Source organism: Dipodomys ordii, unplaced genomic scaffold (assembly GCF_000151885.1).
Source record: "Dipodomys ordii isolate 6190 unplaced genomic scaffold, Dord_2.0 Scaffold7, whole genome shotgun sequence".
NCBI lineage: Eukaryota > Metazoa > Chordata > Mammalia > Rodentia > Heteromyidae > Dipodomys > Dipodomys ordii.
Genome location: NW_012267223.1, coordinates 8,153,939 through 8,170,752, shown reverse-complemented (window position 1 = coordinate 8,170,752; position 16,814 = coordinate 8,153,939). Strand labels below are relative to the sequence as shown.

Here is a 16,814-nt window from a genome sequence, read left to right as displayed (position 1 = left end):
CAAAGAGGAGAAGAGGGGACAGAAACACAGACAAGAATCCAATGTGTATCCTACAAAATTAAGAAGAGTCGGGGGGAGTAGTAGGGGAGAGATGGGGGAGAAGGTGGAAAGGTGACATTGATAAAGATGCACTCCATTCATCATTTGTTACATTCATTTGTTAAATGGCAGTTAAACTTATGATAACAAATTTATAATAACAAATTGAAAAATAAAAGTGGCAAGCTTCTGAGTATTTTGTATCTGAAGTATTCAAAGAAACAAAATGATGCAGAATATCTTAGGTTTTGAACACATTTCGCTTTTCCCTCTGAGGCCATTCATTTCCTAGTTTCCAGCATATTTTTTTTTTCTTTAGATAGAGTCACTTCTAGTTGCCACCATCCCCCTTTCTCTCCCTCCCCACCCCCCCCCCCCGCCACCTCCTCTATACTTACGGCCATATATGGTTTGCAACCTGCATCAATTGTTTTTGCAACAGAGTCGACCAGGTAGCCACTGATTCCAAAATCACACATCTTCACTTGGCCCAAAGTGTTAATCAGTACATTAGAAGGCTTGACGTCTGAAAGCAAGAACAACCAGCATTCCAACACATCAGCTTGCTTTGCAGATCCATTGTACTACCAGCAGAGGGCGTGAAGTCTACGTCAGTCCTTCAACTGCCCTTTTCTCCCAACACAAATGTGTGTACCCATTGTCCCAGCGCCCGAACTACATACTGTTTCTAGTAGTTGGGTGCGTCTTTCTTCGTGTTTTGTCAGTGTCTGACAGACTTAGGAATCACCACATGGAAAGATCTGTTTCTTCTTGACCTAGCACTTTTTTCTACTACCTTTATACATAAGAACTTAAAGACAGATCACCATGGACTTCATTGAATATTCAGTTGAAAATGATATTTACTGTGTATTTAGTAAGAGAATAAAAAATCCAGGAATGAAAAGACTAATATAGTAAACACAGCTTAAGCCTGTAATCTTATCTACTCAGGGGTCTGACATCGTGGTTCAAAGCCAACATTTTTATCTCCAATTAATCAGTTAAAAAAAAAAACTTGCAATTTCCCGGGATCAACCTATGAATACTGGGGTTACAGGTATATTCCAACATGCCTGGCTATTGTTCCTATATACATCTTCAGTATCCCAACTTAAGCATGTGAAGTTGCAGTGTATAAGCCTATAATCCCCTCAATGTCAACTCTAATATCAATAAGTTACTTTCATAGTCAACTCAATTAACATTTGTTCTTTCAGTAGACGTTTATTAAATAATCAATGTCTATTCTTTACTGAAGTAATAGAAGACAATATGAAAGAGAATGAGGGCTAGGCCAAAGCTTTGCCTCCAAACTAAAAAAAAAAAAAAAAAAAGCATATTCAATTTAAAAGAGGGGGGGTGGGGTGGGAATGGAGTTAAGGTGGTAGAGTGCTAACCTTGAGAGAAAAAGCTACAGGTCAGCATCCAGGCCCCGACTTTAAGATTCAGTACCAACATAGAATAATAATAATAATAATGTATCCCCTATGGTCAAAGTAGCCAGCTTTGATTCAAATTCACATGAAGGATAGTGAAAACGCCACCCCAGGGTAAAGGGTTATAAACGGATAGACGTCAGACCAGAGCTGGTCACGAAGATGGGGTCTTATTGAAGAGATTTTAAAAGAAACCTTATACTCACAGACCCATAAAGAGGAACCAGTTATCACTGGATAATGAAATTAGCCATTACAGTTCCTTTCTTTTTTCCTTTTTAGCACTTCAAAATACACAGAAAATGAGAAGAAAAGCTAATTCTAAAAGTTTTACAAACTATCCTTTCTAATTTTTCTCTAAAAAATGATTCATAGAACAAATGTCATTTTATTGACAGTGACCCTTAAATGGGTTCTCTGATAGGAATTAAATAGTTCATAATTTTGAAATCATTTAAAAATCATTTTAACTTTAAAAATCATTTCCACATTCTCTGAGTAATTTATTCTTTTTCCTGCTCAGATTCCTTCTCACTTTCTTCTCTTTGCCTCCTGTTTTTCTTCAGCATTTAACACTACTGATTCATAATATTATTAAAAATAATAATAGCTGGGCACTGGTGGCTCATGTCTGTTATCCTAGATACTCAGGAGGATCTTGGTTTAAAGTCAGCTTGAGCGGAAAAGTCTGTGAAACTCCTATCTCCAATTTACTAGCAAAAATCCAGAAGTGGAGCTGAAGCTCAGTTGGTAGAGTGCCATCTGAGGAGCCCTAAGTTCCTAGTACTGGCATCATCATCATCATCATCATCTTCATCATCATCATCTAATCTGCTACTATAGTTTGAATCTTCACTGTCCCCTAGAACCCCATGTATGACAGGCTTAGTCCTCAGCTTGATGCTATTTAAACGTGAGGAAACCTTTACGCGTTGAAGCCTGGTGAGGAGTTTTGGGTTACGGGGAGAGGGGTTGGCTGCAGAGGGGACTGAAAGGTCCTGATCTCTCCATCTTTCGCTCATTCCCAGCCTTGAGGTGCACAGACTTCTTTTGACATGATAATCTTCTTGCTCCTACCAACATACACTGCCCTCCCCACAGGCCCCAAAGTAACAGAGCCAACCAAACATGAGCTAAAACCTGCAAAGCTGGGAGCTAAAATAATCCTTTCCTCTTTATCACTTGATTACCTTGGGTATGTTGTTATAATCACAGAAAGCTAACACAGCTACTTAGATAAATTTCAATGGAATCCCAAAGGAAAGCTCCTTAATTCCCCAGCCTGGCTCAATTCCACCCGCAGCGGAAATGGGTGGAAGGGAGCCGGGAGGCTCTCACACAACAAAAAGAACTCATTATCCACACGAATGCTCACCTCGATGAATGACAGAGAGCTTACTGTGCAAATGTTCTAATGCTTTTACAATCTGCAAGAGAAACACAGAGTCGATTTATGGAAAGAAATTGGATGTTAAGTATATCCAAGTTTATTATGTCTGGGTTTAAGGGTGAACTCTTTTCTCAAAGACCAGAGCCCCAGCCAAGAAAATAAGCAGGAACTAATACAAGTTGGATCCCGCCCATCAGACGGCCGAGAAGGTGTCTCTCTCTCTCATCTATCTATCTTCTTCCCATTTGCCTCAAAACTGTTTCTCTCTCTCTCTCTCTCTCTCACACACACACACACACACATACTCACACACACACACTCTCTCTCTCTCTCTCTCTCTCTCTCTCTCTCTCTCTCCCCTCCCATCCCCAAATCTCAGCAGTCATACAGGTAGTAAATGTTCCTATTTCCTTTTCCTTCTCATGCCTTCTCTTACTACCAGTCTCAAGCAAACCTTTAAAACTCTACAGAATCTAACTGAACTAATGTATATTTCCCATCAAAACAGGATCATTGAGAATGGCCAGATAAAAAGTCATTTAATGTAGTTAACCAAACCAGGTTCATAGCAACATTGCTATACAGAAAGAAATGCACTTACTTATCCACCAACCAATGCCCTTATGCAATCAACAAACATGGACCAGATGGAGGTTATGGCATAGGTAGTGTCTCTTCACACCCCTGAGCAGAGAGCCAGTGGATCACACCTAGAATCCTAGCTACTCAGGTAGGTTGAGATTCTGAGGGTCACAGTTTGAAGCCAGTCCAGGCAGAAAATTCCATGAGACTCTTATCTCCAGTTAATCCCCCAAAAGCCAGAAGTGCAACTGTGGCTCAAGTGATAGTCTTGAGTGGAAAAAGTTAAGGGACGGGTACCCAGGCCCTGAGTATGAGCTCTAGTACTCGCACCAAAAAAGTCATGTTTGGCCTAGACCCCTCTCATTTTCTTTGTAGTGGGAATGGGGGGGGGAGGGTACTCACAGATACTGCTATCTTTCCCAAAATGTCCTCTGGGATTGTCTGCCCCTTGTCAATAACTTGCTTGTAGAATTTATCTAGCGATGTATCCATGAGCTCCATGCAAATCCAAACATCACCCTGGAAACCAACACATTCCGGCATTGTTAACAAAGATGGGAAGGGACTCAGAAGAAACAAGCTAACCCTTGTCCTGAAGCACTCTTCCTTTCTAGCTTTTTTGTTTGGCTTTTTTTTTTTTTGGATGAAAGGGACAATATTCCACCAAGATCCCAAAGGTATTTAGCAATGAGCAAGATTTTCCTCCAAAAAGTAACCCAGCAGATAGTTATGTATTCCGAGAAATGGAAGTGATCTTTCTCCTTAGAACCTGAATGGGAGAATCACCTACCTCTCGGAAGAGTGCGCCGTAGAAAGTGACAGTAAATGGACAGTCCACTGTCCTCATAGAAACATCCAAATCCATCAGTAGCCTTTTCTGCTCCTGGCTATTTACAGTGGCTCGGATCCGCTGGATGGAAACACAGGGAAAGATGGATGCTAACCATTTTGAGGATGAGTCAATTTGTAAGGCAAAACCATCTGTTTTGCCAGCCCCTGGAAAAAAGTAAACAGAGCCAAGTACCAACATCTCACACCTGTAATTCTAAGCTACCCCGGAGGTTGTGATCTGAGGATCACAATCTGAAGCCTGCCTGGGCAGGAAAGTCTGTGAGACTCTTTATCTCCAAGGAACTATACAAAAGCCAGAAGTAGAGCTTGAGTTCAAAATGGTAGAGCAACCAGCCTTGAGCCAGAAAAAAAAAAAAAAAGTCAAGGACAGCACCCAGGCTCTGAGTTCAAGACCCCAATACAGCACAAAAAAAGAAAGAACAATACAGTATGTTTGAGAGACTGGGGAAAAGTTGCAAAATGCATTTCCAAAGTGCAAAAACCATCTAGTTTACTGAATGACACCTATACAGGGCAAAGAGGCCATATAATGACTGTTTATTTGGGGTCCTAAGAGGGTTTTTAAAAAGGAGGGGGTGAGACTCTCTTCTCCCACATAGGAGAACCAGAACTATAGCATGCCCTCTGCATCTGTGGAGGATTGGTTCCAGGACCAGCTTCAGAAACCAAAATCTCCTGGTGATTAAGTTTTCTGTAGAATGGTGTAGTCTGCGCATATTACCTGCACACAGCTTCCCATGTGTTTCTCTGTCATCTCTAGATTGCTTATGACAGGGAATGCAATGTAAATACCATGCAAATAGTTTGTTCTGCTCATTGTTCAGGAAGTCATGACAAGAAAGAAAAGTCTTTATGTATTTAGTCCTTTTTTTTAAAATTTCGAATATTTGAGTGTATGGATGAAGAACCCACAAGAACAAAGGGCTGACTGGATCTGGAATAAACAGGAAATGTCCAGCTGTAGACAATAGAAGAAGGATCCAGAGAAATGGAGAAAATGATCATTCTTAGCCAAAGCTGCTAAAAGAAGAAAAACCTGTCCTGCAAGCCAGAGCCCTGCAGCCTTCCAGAGATGTGATTATGACATCATGAGCTGGCTGGGAAGGGACAGTAGCCCTAGATCTTCACAGGTTTTGCTTACTGAGCAGTCAACAGAACAGACTGGAAAAATCTCCAAGCCTGAGAAGAGATCTCCACTTTCTAAAAGCAGAGGGATCCAAGTCGGCACCCATTCCTAAGCAAGATTCAGGGTCTAATAAATTGTCTAGGCAAGCTCACTGTTTAAAATCCTTCCTGATGACTGGTGGAGGGAAGGGATAGTGGGACAACAGAAAGGAAAGGGTAACATTGATCGACAAGTAATGTACATTGCCTTACTCATGTAACCGTAACCCCTCTGTATAGCAGCTTTACAATAACATAAAATTAAAAGAGAATCCTTCCTGACTCTGTCCAAGAAACATGACTTCACATCAACAACAATGCAAATTTATTCTAGATCAGCCTTATCCTGTTTCCACAGAGATCTCTCTGTGTGTCTCTCTCCTCTGTCTCTGTCTCTCTCTCTCTCCCTTCCTCTCTCCCCCTCTCTTTCTCTCTCATTTCTGATTTCTGGATATTCAAATTAGACCAGGTACTGGTGGCTCACACCTTTAATCCTAGTTAGTTCAAAGCCAGCCCAGGGAGGAAAGTCTGTGAGATTCTTTTTGTCTTTTTTTTTTCCTTTTTAAAATTTTATTGTAAAAGGGATGTGCAGAGGGGTTACAGTTACATTAATCAGGTAATGAGTACATTTCTTTTGTTAATAGTGTCCCCCTCTCCCTGCTATTCTCCCAGTTGTTCCCATCCCCCACAAATTAATTTCCAACAGGGTGTCTAGTGAGCATCACTGATGAATTGCTTATCTCCAATGAACACACAAAAAGCTGAAAATGGAGCTGTGGTTCAAATGGTAGAGCTTCAGACTTAAGCAAAAAAAAAAAGGAAGGAAGAAAGGAAAGAAGGAAGGAAGAAAGAAAGAGGAAAAAAGAAAGAAAGAGGAAAAAAAGCAGAAGGCCCTGAGTTCAAGCCCCAGTACTGACACCAAGTGGCGCTGTGGCTCAAGTGGTAGAGCACTAGCCTTGAGCTGAAGAGCTCAGGGACAGCGCCCAGGCCCAGAGTTCAAGCCCTAAAAAATTAATTTAATTATAAATGCAATAGAACAGAGAATATGAGAGATCTATGCATCCTAACAGCTGTGTGTGATGTCTGAGCCCTGGTAAGGATACTGCTTTATAAAACCAAAAGAACAACAAAGACACGTTGAGATAAACAAAATCTTAATTTGGAAAAGGTATTCAGTTAGGTTAAAAAAGAATTGTTAAAAGCCAGGCACTGGTGGTTCATGCCTATAAAATTCTAGCAACTCAGGAAACTGAAATCTAAGGGCTGTGGTTCAAAGCTAGCCTGGGCAGGAAAGTCATTGAGACTCTTATCTCCAATGAATCACAAAAAGAAACAAAAAACAGACAGGGAGCGGTGGCTCAAGTGGGAGTGTGCTAGCCTTGAGCAAAAAACAAAATAAAATCAAGAACAATGCCTACATCCTGAGTTCAAGCCCTGGGACCAGCACAAAAAGAAAAAGAATTCTTTTTCTTTTCAGTGTGATTAATAACACAGTGGCCGTGTGTGTGTGTGTGTGTGTGTGTGTGTGTGTGTGTGTGTGTGTGTGCGTGTAGTTAATGGTGGAGCAAGAGGGACTTTAAGGTTTAACACTAACTAGAAAGTAAGTACAATGAACTCCAAAAAGGCATTTTGGCCAGGGACCAGTGGTTCACACCTGTAATCCTACTCAGGAGGCTGAGATCTGAGGATCGCAGTTCAAAGCCAGCCCAGGCAGGAAAGTCCCTGACACTCTTATCTCCAATAAACCACCAGAAAATGGAAGTAGTGCAGTGGCTCAAGTGGTAGAGCACTCGCCTTGAGCCGAAGAGCTGAGGGACAGCGCCCAGGCCCATCACAGACCAAAAAAAAAAGGCATTTTGCACACACTGACACAGAAATGCAATTTCCCAAAAGTCATCTTTCCCTTCCACCCTGTTGAAGATCTTTTCTTTCTTTTTATGAAGGGGGATGGTTTACAGAAGAGATGGCAAACTCTATCTAGACCACAGACACACAGAAACCCGTAGAACATCCACTCTACCTTCACCGCCATGATCTGCCCGCTGGGCACATGTCGCATCTTCTCCACCACCCCATAAGCACCTCGCCCCAGCTCCATGATGGGCTCCAGGTCATCTGCCTTCACCTCAAAATTCTGCAACGGGGAAAAGCAGCATGATGGCAACAGGGGAGTGACCATTACACTGGACAGCGACATGGTTGCACGCTCTCTGGTTTTGCCCCCTCTTTTTACAGCATGAGGATTTGAACCCCAGGCCTCACTCACTGGCTAGACGGGTGATCTACCACTTGAGCCAAACTCCTAGGCCTTTGATGCTTCCGTGGATAGGGTCTCCCATGTTGTCTGGTTTAGCCTCGCTCCACAATCCTCCTACCCCACTTCCCACAGACTTGCCCAGGCCATGTTTGTGGAAATGGGGTTTTCGCTGACTTTTCTGTAGTCTACCCACTATCCACTCCATCTCAGTCTCCCAAGTAGCCAACACCACACGCCTGTACCACCACACCGGCCTCGCCCTGTATTCTAAGGGTTATGTCTACGTCGAAAGTTCTTCTAGAAAGCCGGGCGCTGGTGGCTCACGCCTGTAATCCTAGCTACTCAGGAGGCTGAGATCTGAGGATCGCGGTTCAAAGCCAGCCCGGGCAGGAGAGACCGTGAGACTCCTATCTCCAATAAACCACCAGAAAACCGGAAGTGGCGCTGTAGCTCAAGTGGTAGAGCACTCGCCTTGAGCTGAAGAGCTGAGGGACAGCACTCAGGCCCAGAGTTCAAGCCCCACCAGCCGACCAAAAAAAAAAAAAAAAAAAAGAAAGTTCTTCTAGAATGTCAAGGTACCACTGCAAGCAGAGAATACCAGTGAAACCCCCGGCCACTGATGAGCCACCTGCAAACCACCAGTAATACAGGGACACGCTCTATCCAACTCAGTTTTGCAGGGGCTCGGTTGAAACTCCCTACACCATGCTTCTTTATAATCTACTAGAGACTAGGGCAACTAGATGATATGGCCTCCCAAGGGAACTCGTCTACTCTTATGAAAGTTATTTTCTCAGAATGACAAGAGTCTGATTTCAATTTACAATTCAAAACAGTAAAACTACCCATATGATTTCCCCTTAAAGTCAGACATCGTTGTTTTTAATCCATCTCCTCACAATGTGGTACAGAAAATAATTCTTTCAGTGTGACAGTCAGAAAACACCTGTACAGGGCCAGGCATGGTGGTGGTATACGCTGCCTGCAATCCCAGCTCTGCAGGAGGATCAAGGTCTGAGGCTAGTCTTGAGCAAAAGTGCAAGAGGGTATGTGAAGGGAAATTAAGCCAAAAGAACTAGAGGTATGGCTCCAGTCGTAAGGAGCTTGCATTGGTAAGGCACTGGCAAACACAAGGCCCCGAGTTCAAACTCTAGAACCAAGGAAGGGAGGGAGGGAAGAAGAAAGGAGGGAGGAAAGATGGGAGGAGGGAAGGAAAGGGAGAAAGAAGGAGGAAGGAAATAAAAGTATATACATAAAGAGAGAGAGAGAGACTGATAAGCAGAGAGAGATTGATAAACATGACTTTCCTCACCTGATTTCCAATAGAAATGCAAGCCTTGGAGTCTAAGTCTCGAGGAGGCCTAAGAAACATAGGAGAGAAAAGGAAGCATGAGTTCTTTACTCAGGTTTGTCCTTCTGAAATCACGTGTGACTCAAGAGAATTTCCCTTAGAAAGGAGGTGGGAATCATGGGTCATGTGGACACAACAGGGTTTGGAATAATAGCTATTTGGGTTTAAAACACCTCATCTATTTGAGCTTGTATTCCTTCCTTACCATGAAGCTATTAATCTACCTATCTTGTGAAGTAGAAATCATATCCCAAGTCAAATACAATGCTTAGTGAAGCACCTAGCACGCAGTAAATATCCAGTAATTCAGAGCCATAGGTATGCAGCTATTGTGATCTTACGTTATTGTGGTTAGCATCAAAGTTTTTCTGTCATCCAACTGTAGCAACCAAAATATACCCAATCATTCCACCAGTCCTTCCAAATAAGAAAGAAAGAAGAGAGAGAGAGAGGAAGGAAGGAAGGAAGGAAGGAAGGAAGGGAGGGAGGGAGGGAGGGAGGGAGGGAGGGAGGGAGGGAGGGAAGGGGGGAAGGAAGAAGAGAAAGAGAGAGGGGAAAAGAAAGATAGATTAAAAAGAGAAAGGAAGAAAAAAGAGGGAGGGAGGGAGGGAGGAAGCACAGAGGAAGGAAGGAAAAAAAGGGGAGGGAGGAAGGAAAGAAAGAGAGAAAGAGAAAGAAAGAAAGAAAGTACAGAAATAAGAAAGAAAGAAAGGAAGGAAGAAGAAAGGAGAAAGAGAGGAAAGGATAAAGCAAAAAGAAAGAGAAACTGAGAGAGGGAGGGAAGGGAAGGGAAGAAGCTAGTGATGGTAATTCCGGGATGCTAATTCCAAATCTCTTCCCATCTTCCCATCTTCTGGACAGAAGATCTGCAGAGGTGAAATGACTCGCCCCCCATCTCCTGATTTCATTCACAGCATCTTTCTCTTCCGCCAGGCTGTTGAATCAAATCCAGTGACCTTCTTTCTGTACATAGCAAGCATAATATTCACGGGCCCACCGACTCAGGAGGCAGAGGCCTGCTGCCCGTGTCTCCTCCTCATGTGCACTTACTTCTATACCTCAGTGTTCTCTCATGCTAGCAAAGCAGAAACACAAACACTGATACAAATATGAATCTAATGGCAAGACTTGCCTCTTTCCCTTACCATGAAATCTCCTTCATAGATAAAGAACACATTAAGGGCTTTCTGTACTAATTTCAGACTAGTGTCTAGGGGGGTCAAAGAGTAAGAACAATACACACACAAACACACACACATACATGGTGGTGATACTTTTGTGTATCTAGTGTTTCTCAGTGGAAAATTCTTCACAAAAGGTTTCTAGAAGAAATCAGATTTCTCAAAATCTAATTTCTCATTCTTATAATGTCCAAAGTTGTTTTTCTTGTTTCACTATACTAAATGCAACAGCACTTTGAAAAATAGGCCAAAAAAAAGAACTGGAAACGTTTAGCCACTATAATTGGTGTGTGTGCTGATCCTGGGGCTTGAAATAAGGGCCTAGGCACAGTCCCTGAATGTTTTTGCTCAAAGTTGGATGCTCAACCACTTGAGCCACACCTCCACTTTTGGCTTTTTGCGGGTTAATTAGAGATAAGAGTCTCGTAGACTTTGCTGCCTAGGCTGGCTTCGAACCACAATCCTCAGATCTCAGCCTCCTGAGTAGCTAGGATTACAACCATGAGCCCCTGATGCCCAGCTCAATTTTTCATGTCCTTTGCAATTATTCATCACAGTGCTTTTATAAAACTATGTGGGAGGAAAAATCATATTAAGTGAAGTTAAGTCAGACCCAAAGAAATATAGGTCCCATGGTTTCCCTCATTTGCAATAATCAGTATACGTCTAGGATAATTTTATAAGATGAGCAGAAAAGCTCAAACGCTATGTACATATGACCATATAAGATGATGCTAAGTGAAATGAAGCCCAAGATATAGATACAAGAGGTCTTTCTTTGTTGTTGTTTCTCACATACTATGTGATTATTTTTTGTTTCCTTTGTATGTTCTTCCCTCCCCCCATGGTATATCCCCTGTTGTCACTGTACTTGATTTTGGTACCCTGCATCTTGTATATGCATTTGTCTAATTTGGGGAGGGGAAGGGGAATAACAAAACGCTGAAACAAGGACACAGGATGACCCCTTACAACAATGAGACTCACAAGATGCTATGTTGGAAATGAACTTTACAACTTTGGGGCAGGGAGAGGAGTGAGGGAGGTGGGGGAGGGAAGGGGTAACAGTGCTTGACAAGAAATGTACTTATTGCTTCACTCAGGTAGCTGTAACCCCCTCTGTACAGCATCTTTACAAGAAAAGAAAAGAAAACTGAGAAAGAGAGAGCACTAATTATTTGGAGCTACCACTCCTTTCTTTCCAATTACCAAGAATACTGGAGGGAAAAAAAAAACCAACTCAGGACTAACATGTTTATATCCTCTCTCAATATTTACTCCAATTCCAATCTATAGTCCAGCTTCAGTTGTTGTAATAAAACCAACAAACCAAAACTAAGCAAATAAATAAGTTAAATGAATAATTAAATAAATAAAATAGATTAAATAAATAGATTAACTAAATAAAACAAAGGATACAATATTGTAGCTTAGGTAAGCCTAAAACACTGTCTGGCCTTTTGCAAAAAGTTTGCTGATCCTCACTCAACAAACCCTCGCCTTATACCTGAACCTTCCAGTCCAGAAGGCCATGCCGCTATTTTCCAGATGAAGAAAATTGAAATCCAGGAAAGCTGGGTGGTTTACGGAAGCTATGTGTGGTTGTTGTCCATAGAGCTGAAAATAAAGCTCAAGTCACCTAAATCTCAGCCCTGACCTAAAAAGAGGGAAAGAGGAAGAGAAGGGGGAAGGGAAAACCCTGGACAAAGTGCTTTACCAGTTCCCATGGTTCCCATCCAAGCCTGGACTGAATCAAGGGACTTGCCCCAGACACCCAGGCCTCTTCTCAGGAAAATGATTCACCCACACAGGCCTCAGGCCTTGAGGCTCATCTAGGCTGCCAAACGCAGCAAAGAACAGGGCCAAGACTGATGGTGCACAGTGCATTCGTTGACGGGGTGTTCTTCCTGTCCAGGACTGGGATGTATTAGTTTGCCTGGGGCGCTGAGACTCTGTGGGTGGACATTCTGTCAGTGATTCCATAGTTTTAGTCCTCTGGGGAAAGAATCAAGCTTATGACAGACAAAATTACTTCCCTGGAAGACCAAAGGCATCCCAGTGGTCACCTGGTACTGGTGTTTAAGAGGAGCAACCAGCTGTGATTCATTATAATAAACTGTTGGGGCTGGGAAGGTGGCTCAGTGGTAGAGCGCTTGCCTTGCATGCATGAGGCCCTGGGTTCGATTCCTCAGCACCACATAAGCAGAAAAAAAAAGAAAGACGGAAGTGGTGCTGTGGCTCAAGTGGTAGAGCGCTAGCCTTGAGCTGAAGAGCTGAGGGACAGAGCCTAGGCCCAGAGTTCAGGCCCCAGGACCGGACCCAAAAAAATAAATAAAAAATAAAAATAAACTGTTTACTTGTAATTCTATATGTATAGTCAGTTCACTGGCTATTACTGAAATTTTCATTCACATCATTAATGAGTTTTATGAAGCACCTATTTATTTGCGCCAGAGACTGTGCTAGACTTTATATATATATATATATATATATATATATATATTAGAGAGATTATATATACATGATATCTATTATATATTCTATTATAAATTATCATGTATAAATTATTATGTATTGTAAATATGTATATGTGTGTAGATTGTATATGTATATATATTGTATATGTATATATGTATATGTTTACATGTATCTATAATTTATAATTATATATTATAACTATCTATTTTATGAATGTTATAAATACTATATGTGTAGTATAAATATATTTACTGTATTAAATATAGTAATATATAACAATATATTACATTATATTATCATGTGTTATATATAATATGTAATATCATTATATATAACCTATTTAATTTTTACCGCTCTCAGAGGTATTTTTTGTCTCTATTTCAATGCAAAGACATTAGGACATTAAATAATTGCAGCTCATTCAATGAGATAATATTTTGATCCAGTACTGCAACAGGTGACTTTTTCTCTTTGCAAGTGCAAAATCTTCCCTCCCTCCCCTCCCCCACCACCTCATAAGCCATAAACATGTGCTCAAGCTTCACCCAGTCCAAGGTATAGAGAGCTAAGAGCAGGCACATGACTGGGTTTAGGTGCCAGCTCTTCTACCCAGAAGAAGTTGTGCCAGAATGATAAACAAGTTAGCGCTACCTTTCATTGATTATAATGGACTAGACTCCCAGCTAGACTAGGCTAGATTCAAATGAGGACACTTTATCTCCATAACCCTCACACTGTCTCACTTATTCCTGGTTTTTAGAAGGGGAAACTAAGGCTGACACCAATTAGGTATCTTGCCTAAAGTATTCAGTTGGTGACATTCAGATCTCACATATAAACCTAGCATTTGGGCTCTGGAGCTCAAACGCTTCCCCGTGATGCTTATAGGGGACAAGTACATGAAGCATTTGTCCCCTGACATCTTTGCTGCTATTTCACGCAGTGGGTGAGCACGGCAGACCCTGTGTCCTGAGTCTCCCATTAGGGTGAAAAGAAATGATACTGACCAGCACAAAACTGACCTAGAACTAACTATGCCCAGTCACGTGGCGGGACAGCTCAGAAAGCTGAGACAAAAACACACTGGCCCTGGCAACTCAAAGAAAGAGCTCAAGCAGATGGACCACACACACGCACTGAACCAGGGAATGAATGCGGCTTTCTCCTCCCCCACCCCTCAACTTCTGTCCAGCACAGCAGGAGAGTATAAGTGGCAAGGATCACCAAGCCAACACTAAAAAGTGGCCAGAGGAAATACAAAATGTGGAAGCTACTTCCTTGGAGGTCCATTTGTAAGCCTCAGTTTGAAAATAATAGTATGAAGTAAGCCTTGGTATGAAAATAATGGTATGAAGAAGAAGAGTTTGTGAGCGCAAGTGGAGAAGACCACAAGCATGAAATGATTGGTTTCCAAGCCAAAGCCGAAAAGGGTGCTCAGAGCGCTCAAAGCATGGTCTCCCAGGGAAGATAAATAGAAACCCCTTCACCTTGGCCTCAGCTCTTATGCATTTGTTTATCCACAGAAATGTTTTTGTAAAATACATTAAACTAATGCATACCAGGAATGAAAAATTTAAAGAAGAGAGGGAATATAAGACAGCTATGTAGATTAGCACTGCTGGAGATTTAACCTAGAGCCTCACTCATATGAGGAAAATATTCTAGAAACCACGCTATAAACCCAGCCCAAGGTAAGAATATACGTCCAGAAATGTTGACAATAAAGGAAGAAAGCAATGAAACTAAAAACAGGAAAATAACCATGCTAATTCTTTTTTTAATAATAAAACTCAATAAAACAATGCTAATTCTTAAAAATAAAACAACTCAATAAAACAAAAAAATGGACAACAATAACAAGAAGGAAAGCACATCTTACTAACATCAGGGAAAATACAGGATGTGTGTAGATATCTTGCAGCCATTGAAGGAATGATCCGGAAATCTTGTGACAGCTTTATTCTCATAAATTGACTACTTCGAAGAAATGGACCAACTCTTCAAAAACCACATACTACCAAAGGTCAGCCATCCAGAAATATTATATCTGAATAGCCCTCTATCTATTTAGAAAATTGGATTTGTAACTTAGAAGTTCCAGAAAAATATCTCTCCATGAGAAATTTCCTTGCTGAGCTGACTTCAAGCCACAAGCTTCAGATCTCAGCCGCCTGAGTAGCAAGGAATACAGGCACTGAGCCACAGGCACCCAGCTTTCTCTCGCCTGGGTAGAACATTTCTTTATATTGTTGCGTACCATGCCAACCAAGACCAAGGGCTCCAGCAGTTTTGCACCAAGCCTGGGACCATTGTAATGAGCATTTCTCAGCGCTAGAGGGTGCACGTGCTGGTAAGGCAGACCACAGCTAAGGTCACGAAAACATTTACAAAGGGCGAGGCACTCCTAGAGACATAAGTGAAAATCTTAAAAATTTCACTGAGATAAGAGATGCCCTCCCTCCTCTGCTGAGACAAAGAACCAACCATCAAGCAAGCTCCAGGAGAGAGCAGGCCTGCTGAACCCCGACTGGAGCTCACTGTGGGACTGGCGCCAAAGTCTCAACTCATAAAGAAGTATTCCTTCACCTCACTGTTCCTACTGTTTGAATGGAGAGGATGTGGTAACTCATCCAATGCCATCTTTGCCGCTCAACCCAAGTTTTAGAGTAATCACGGCTCTCACAGGGATTGGTTTGTTCATTTCATATCTACAGAGAAAAGGGAAGCCAGTCCATCTCCAGGGACTTTTCTGATTTTATATCTCTGACCTCGGCTACCCCAGCTAGTATGTGTTGCCTAACTCTTACTCAACCAATCATTTGAGACACCAGCTTCAAAGCCACCCATTGAATGTCGACTGACTGCCAGACTGATTCGTTCAGGGCCCAGAACAGCAGGCAATTCTTGTCTCCTCATAGGCCAGCTTTTCCTCCTAATAACACTGCTCAAAGTCCAAGGCTCACCAATCCAAAAAAAAAAACCAACGACCGCTGGAAGGATGGCCACAGAACACGCGTTCAGATCAGAACGATAGCTTTGCTAACTTACGTGGAACTGGTCTGAGGCTGCTCAAATGCTTCTTTCGGAATTTTAAGGCCAGGATTTTTCTTCTTGCCTATGGGAAAAGGACAAAAGCACAAATTAAGGTCTTCATCGAATCATGAGGAACCAGAACCAAAGCAGTGGTGGGCACGGCACCGCTCCTCAATGCAGGGCAGGGTGAGGAATGACATGAGGGCAGTGTGCACCAAAGGGCAACGCTCTGAAAACAAGTCCTTTCTCTGTGCCCAGGCTCCTCTGTGTCAACCTTTACACAATCATCACAATGGCAGATGGCAGTTACTGTTATTTCCTTTCTTACTAACGTCAATACAACACCATCACCATTATCCAGTATTTGAGCTGGGTGCTGGTGGCTCACACCTGTAATCCTAGCTACTCAGGAGGCTGAGATCTGAGGATCATAGTTCAAAACCAGCCAGGGCAGGAAAGCCTGTGAGAACTCTTATCTCCAATTAACCACCAGAAAAGCAGATGTGGATTTAGCACTGTGGCTCAAAGTGGTAGAGTGCTAGTTTTGTGTGAAAAAGTGAAAAGAGACAGCCCCCAGGCTCTGAGTTCAAGCCCTATGACTGACCAAAAAGAGAAAGCGGGTGGGGGGGCCGGGGGGGAAGAAGAGAGAGAGAGGGAGGGAGGGAAGGAAGGAGGGAGGGAGAAAGAGGTAGACAGGGAGAGAGAAGCTCTTGGATTTTGGGTCTCTGCGTATAAATGTGTGTGTGCGTGCGCGCACACACACACACACAGGCACACACGCACACACACACATGCACATGCCAGTACTGACAGTTGAACTCAGTAAGGAACCCCTGGCTTTTCAAGGCTGGGGCTCTACCACCTGAGCCCACACCTCCACTTCTGGCTGTTTGCTGGTTAATTAGAGATACAAGTCTTACAATATTTCTGCTCAGGCTGGCTTCCAACCATGATCCTCAGATCTTGACCTCCAGAGCAGCTAGGATTACAGGTATGAGCCACTAGAACTGGGTTGTTCTAAGAGATAGTTTTAAAACCCTGACCACAG

The 16,814-nt window shown here is 42.4% G+C and overlaps 1 protein-coding gene across 1 annotated transcript in view; it reads right to left on the bottom strand.

The window, feature by feature from the left end:
* Positions 1-16,814, bottom strand: part of Map2k6 (mitogen-activated protein kinase kinase 6) — a 111,200-nt gene that overhangs the window by 19,620 nt on the left and 74,766 nt on the right. The window contains exons 2-8 of the mRNA XM_013037533.1: positions 15,782-15,848; positions 9,036-9,084; positions 7,487-7,600; positions 4,241-4,360; positions 3,853-3,969; positions 2,854-2,905; positions 438-565 (exon numbers count right to left, since the gene is read on the bottom strand). Coding sequence (XP_012892987.1) covers positions 438-565; positions 2,854-2,905; positions 3,853-3,969; positions 4,241-4,360; positions 7,487-7,600; positions 9,036-9,084; positions 15,782-15,848 — 647 coding nt within the window. The remainder of the gene's footprint in view (positions 1-437; positions 566-2,853; positions 2,906-3,852; positions 3,970-4,240; positions 4,361-7,486; positions 7,601-9,035; positions 9,085-15,781; positions 15,849-16,814) is intronic.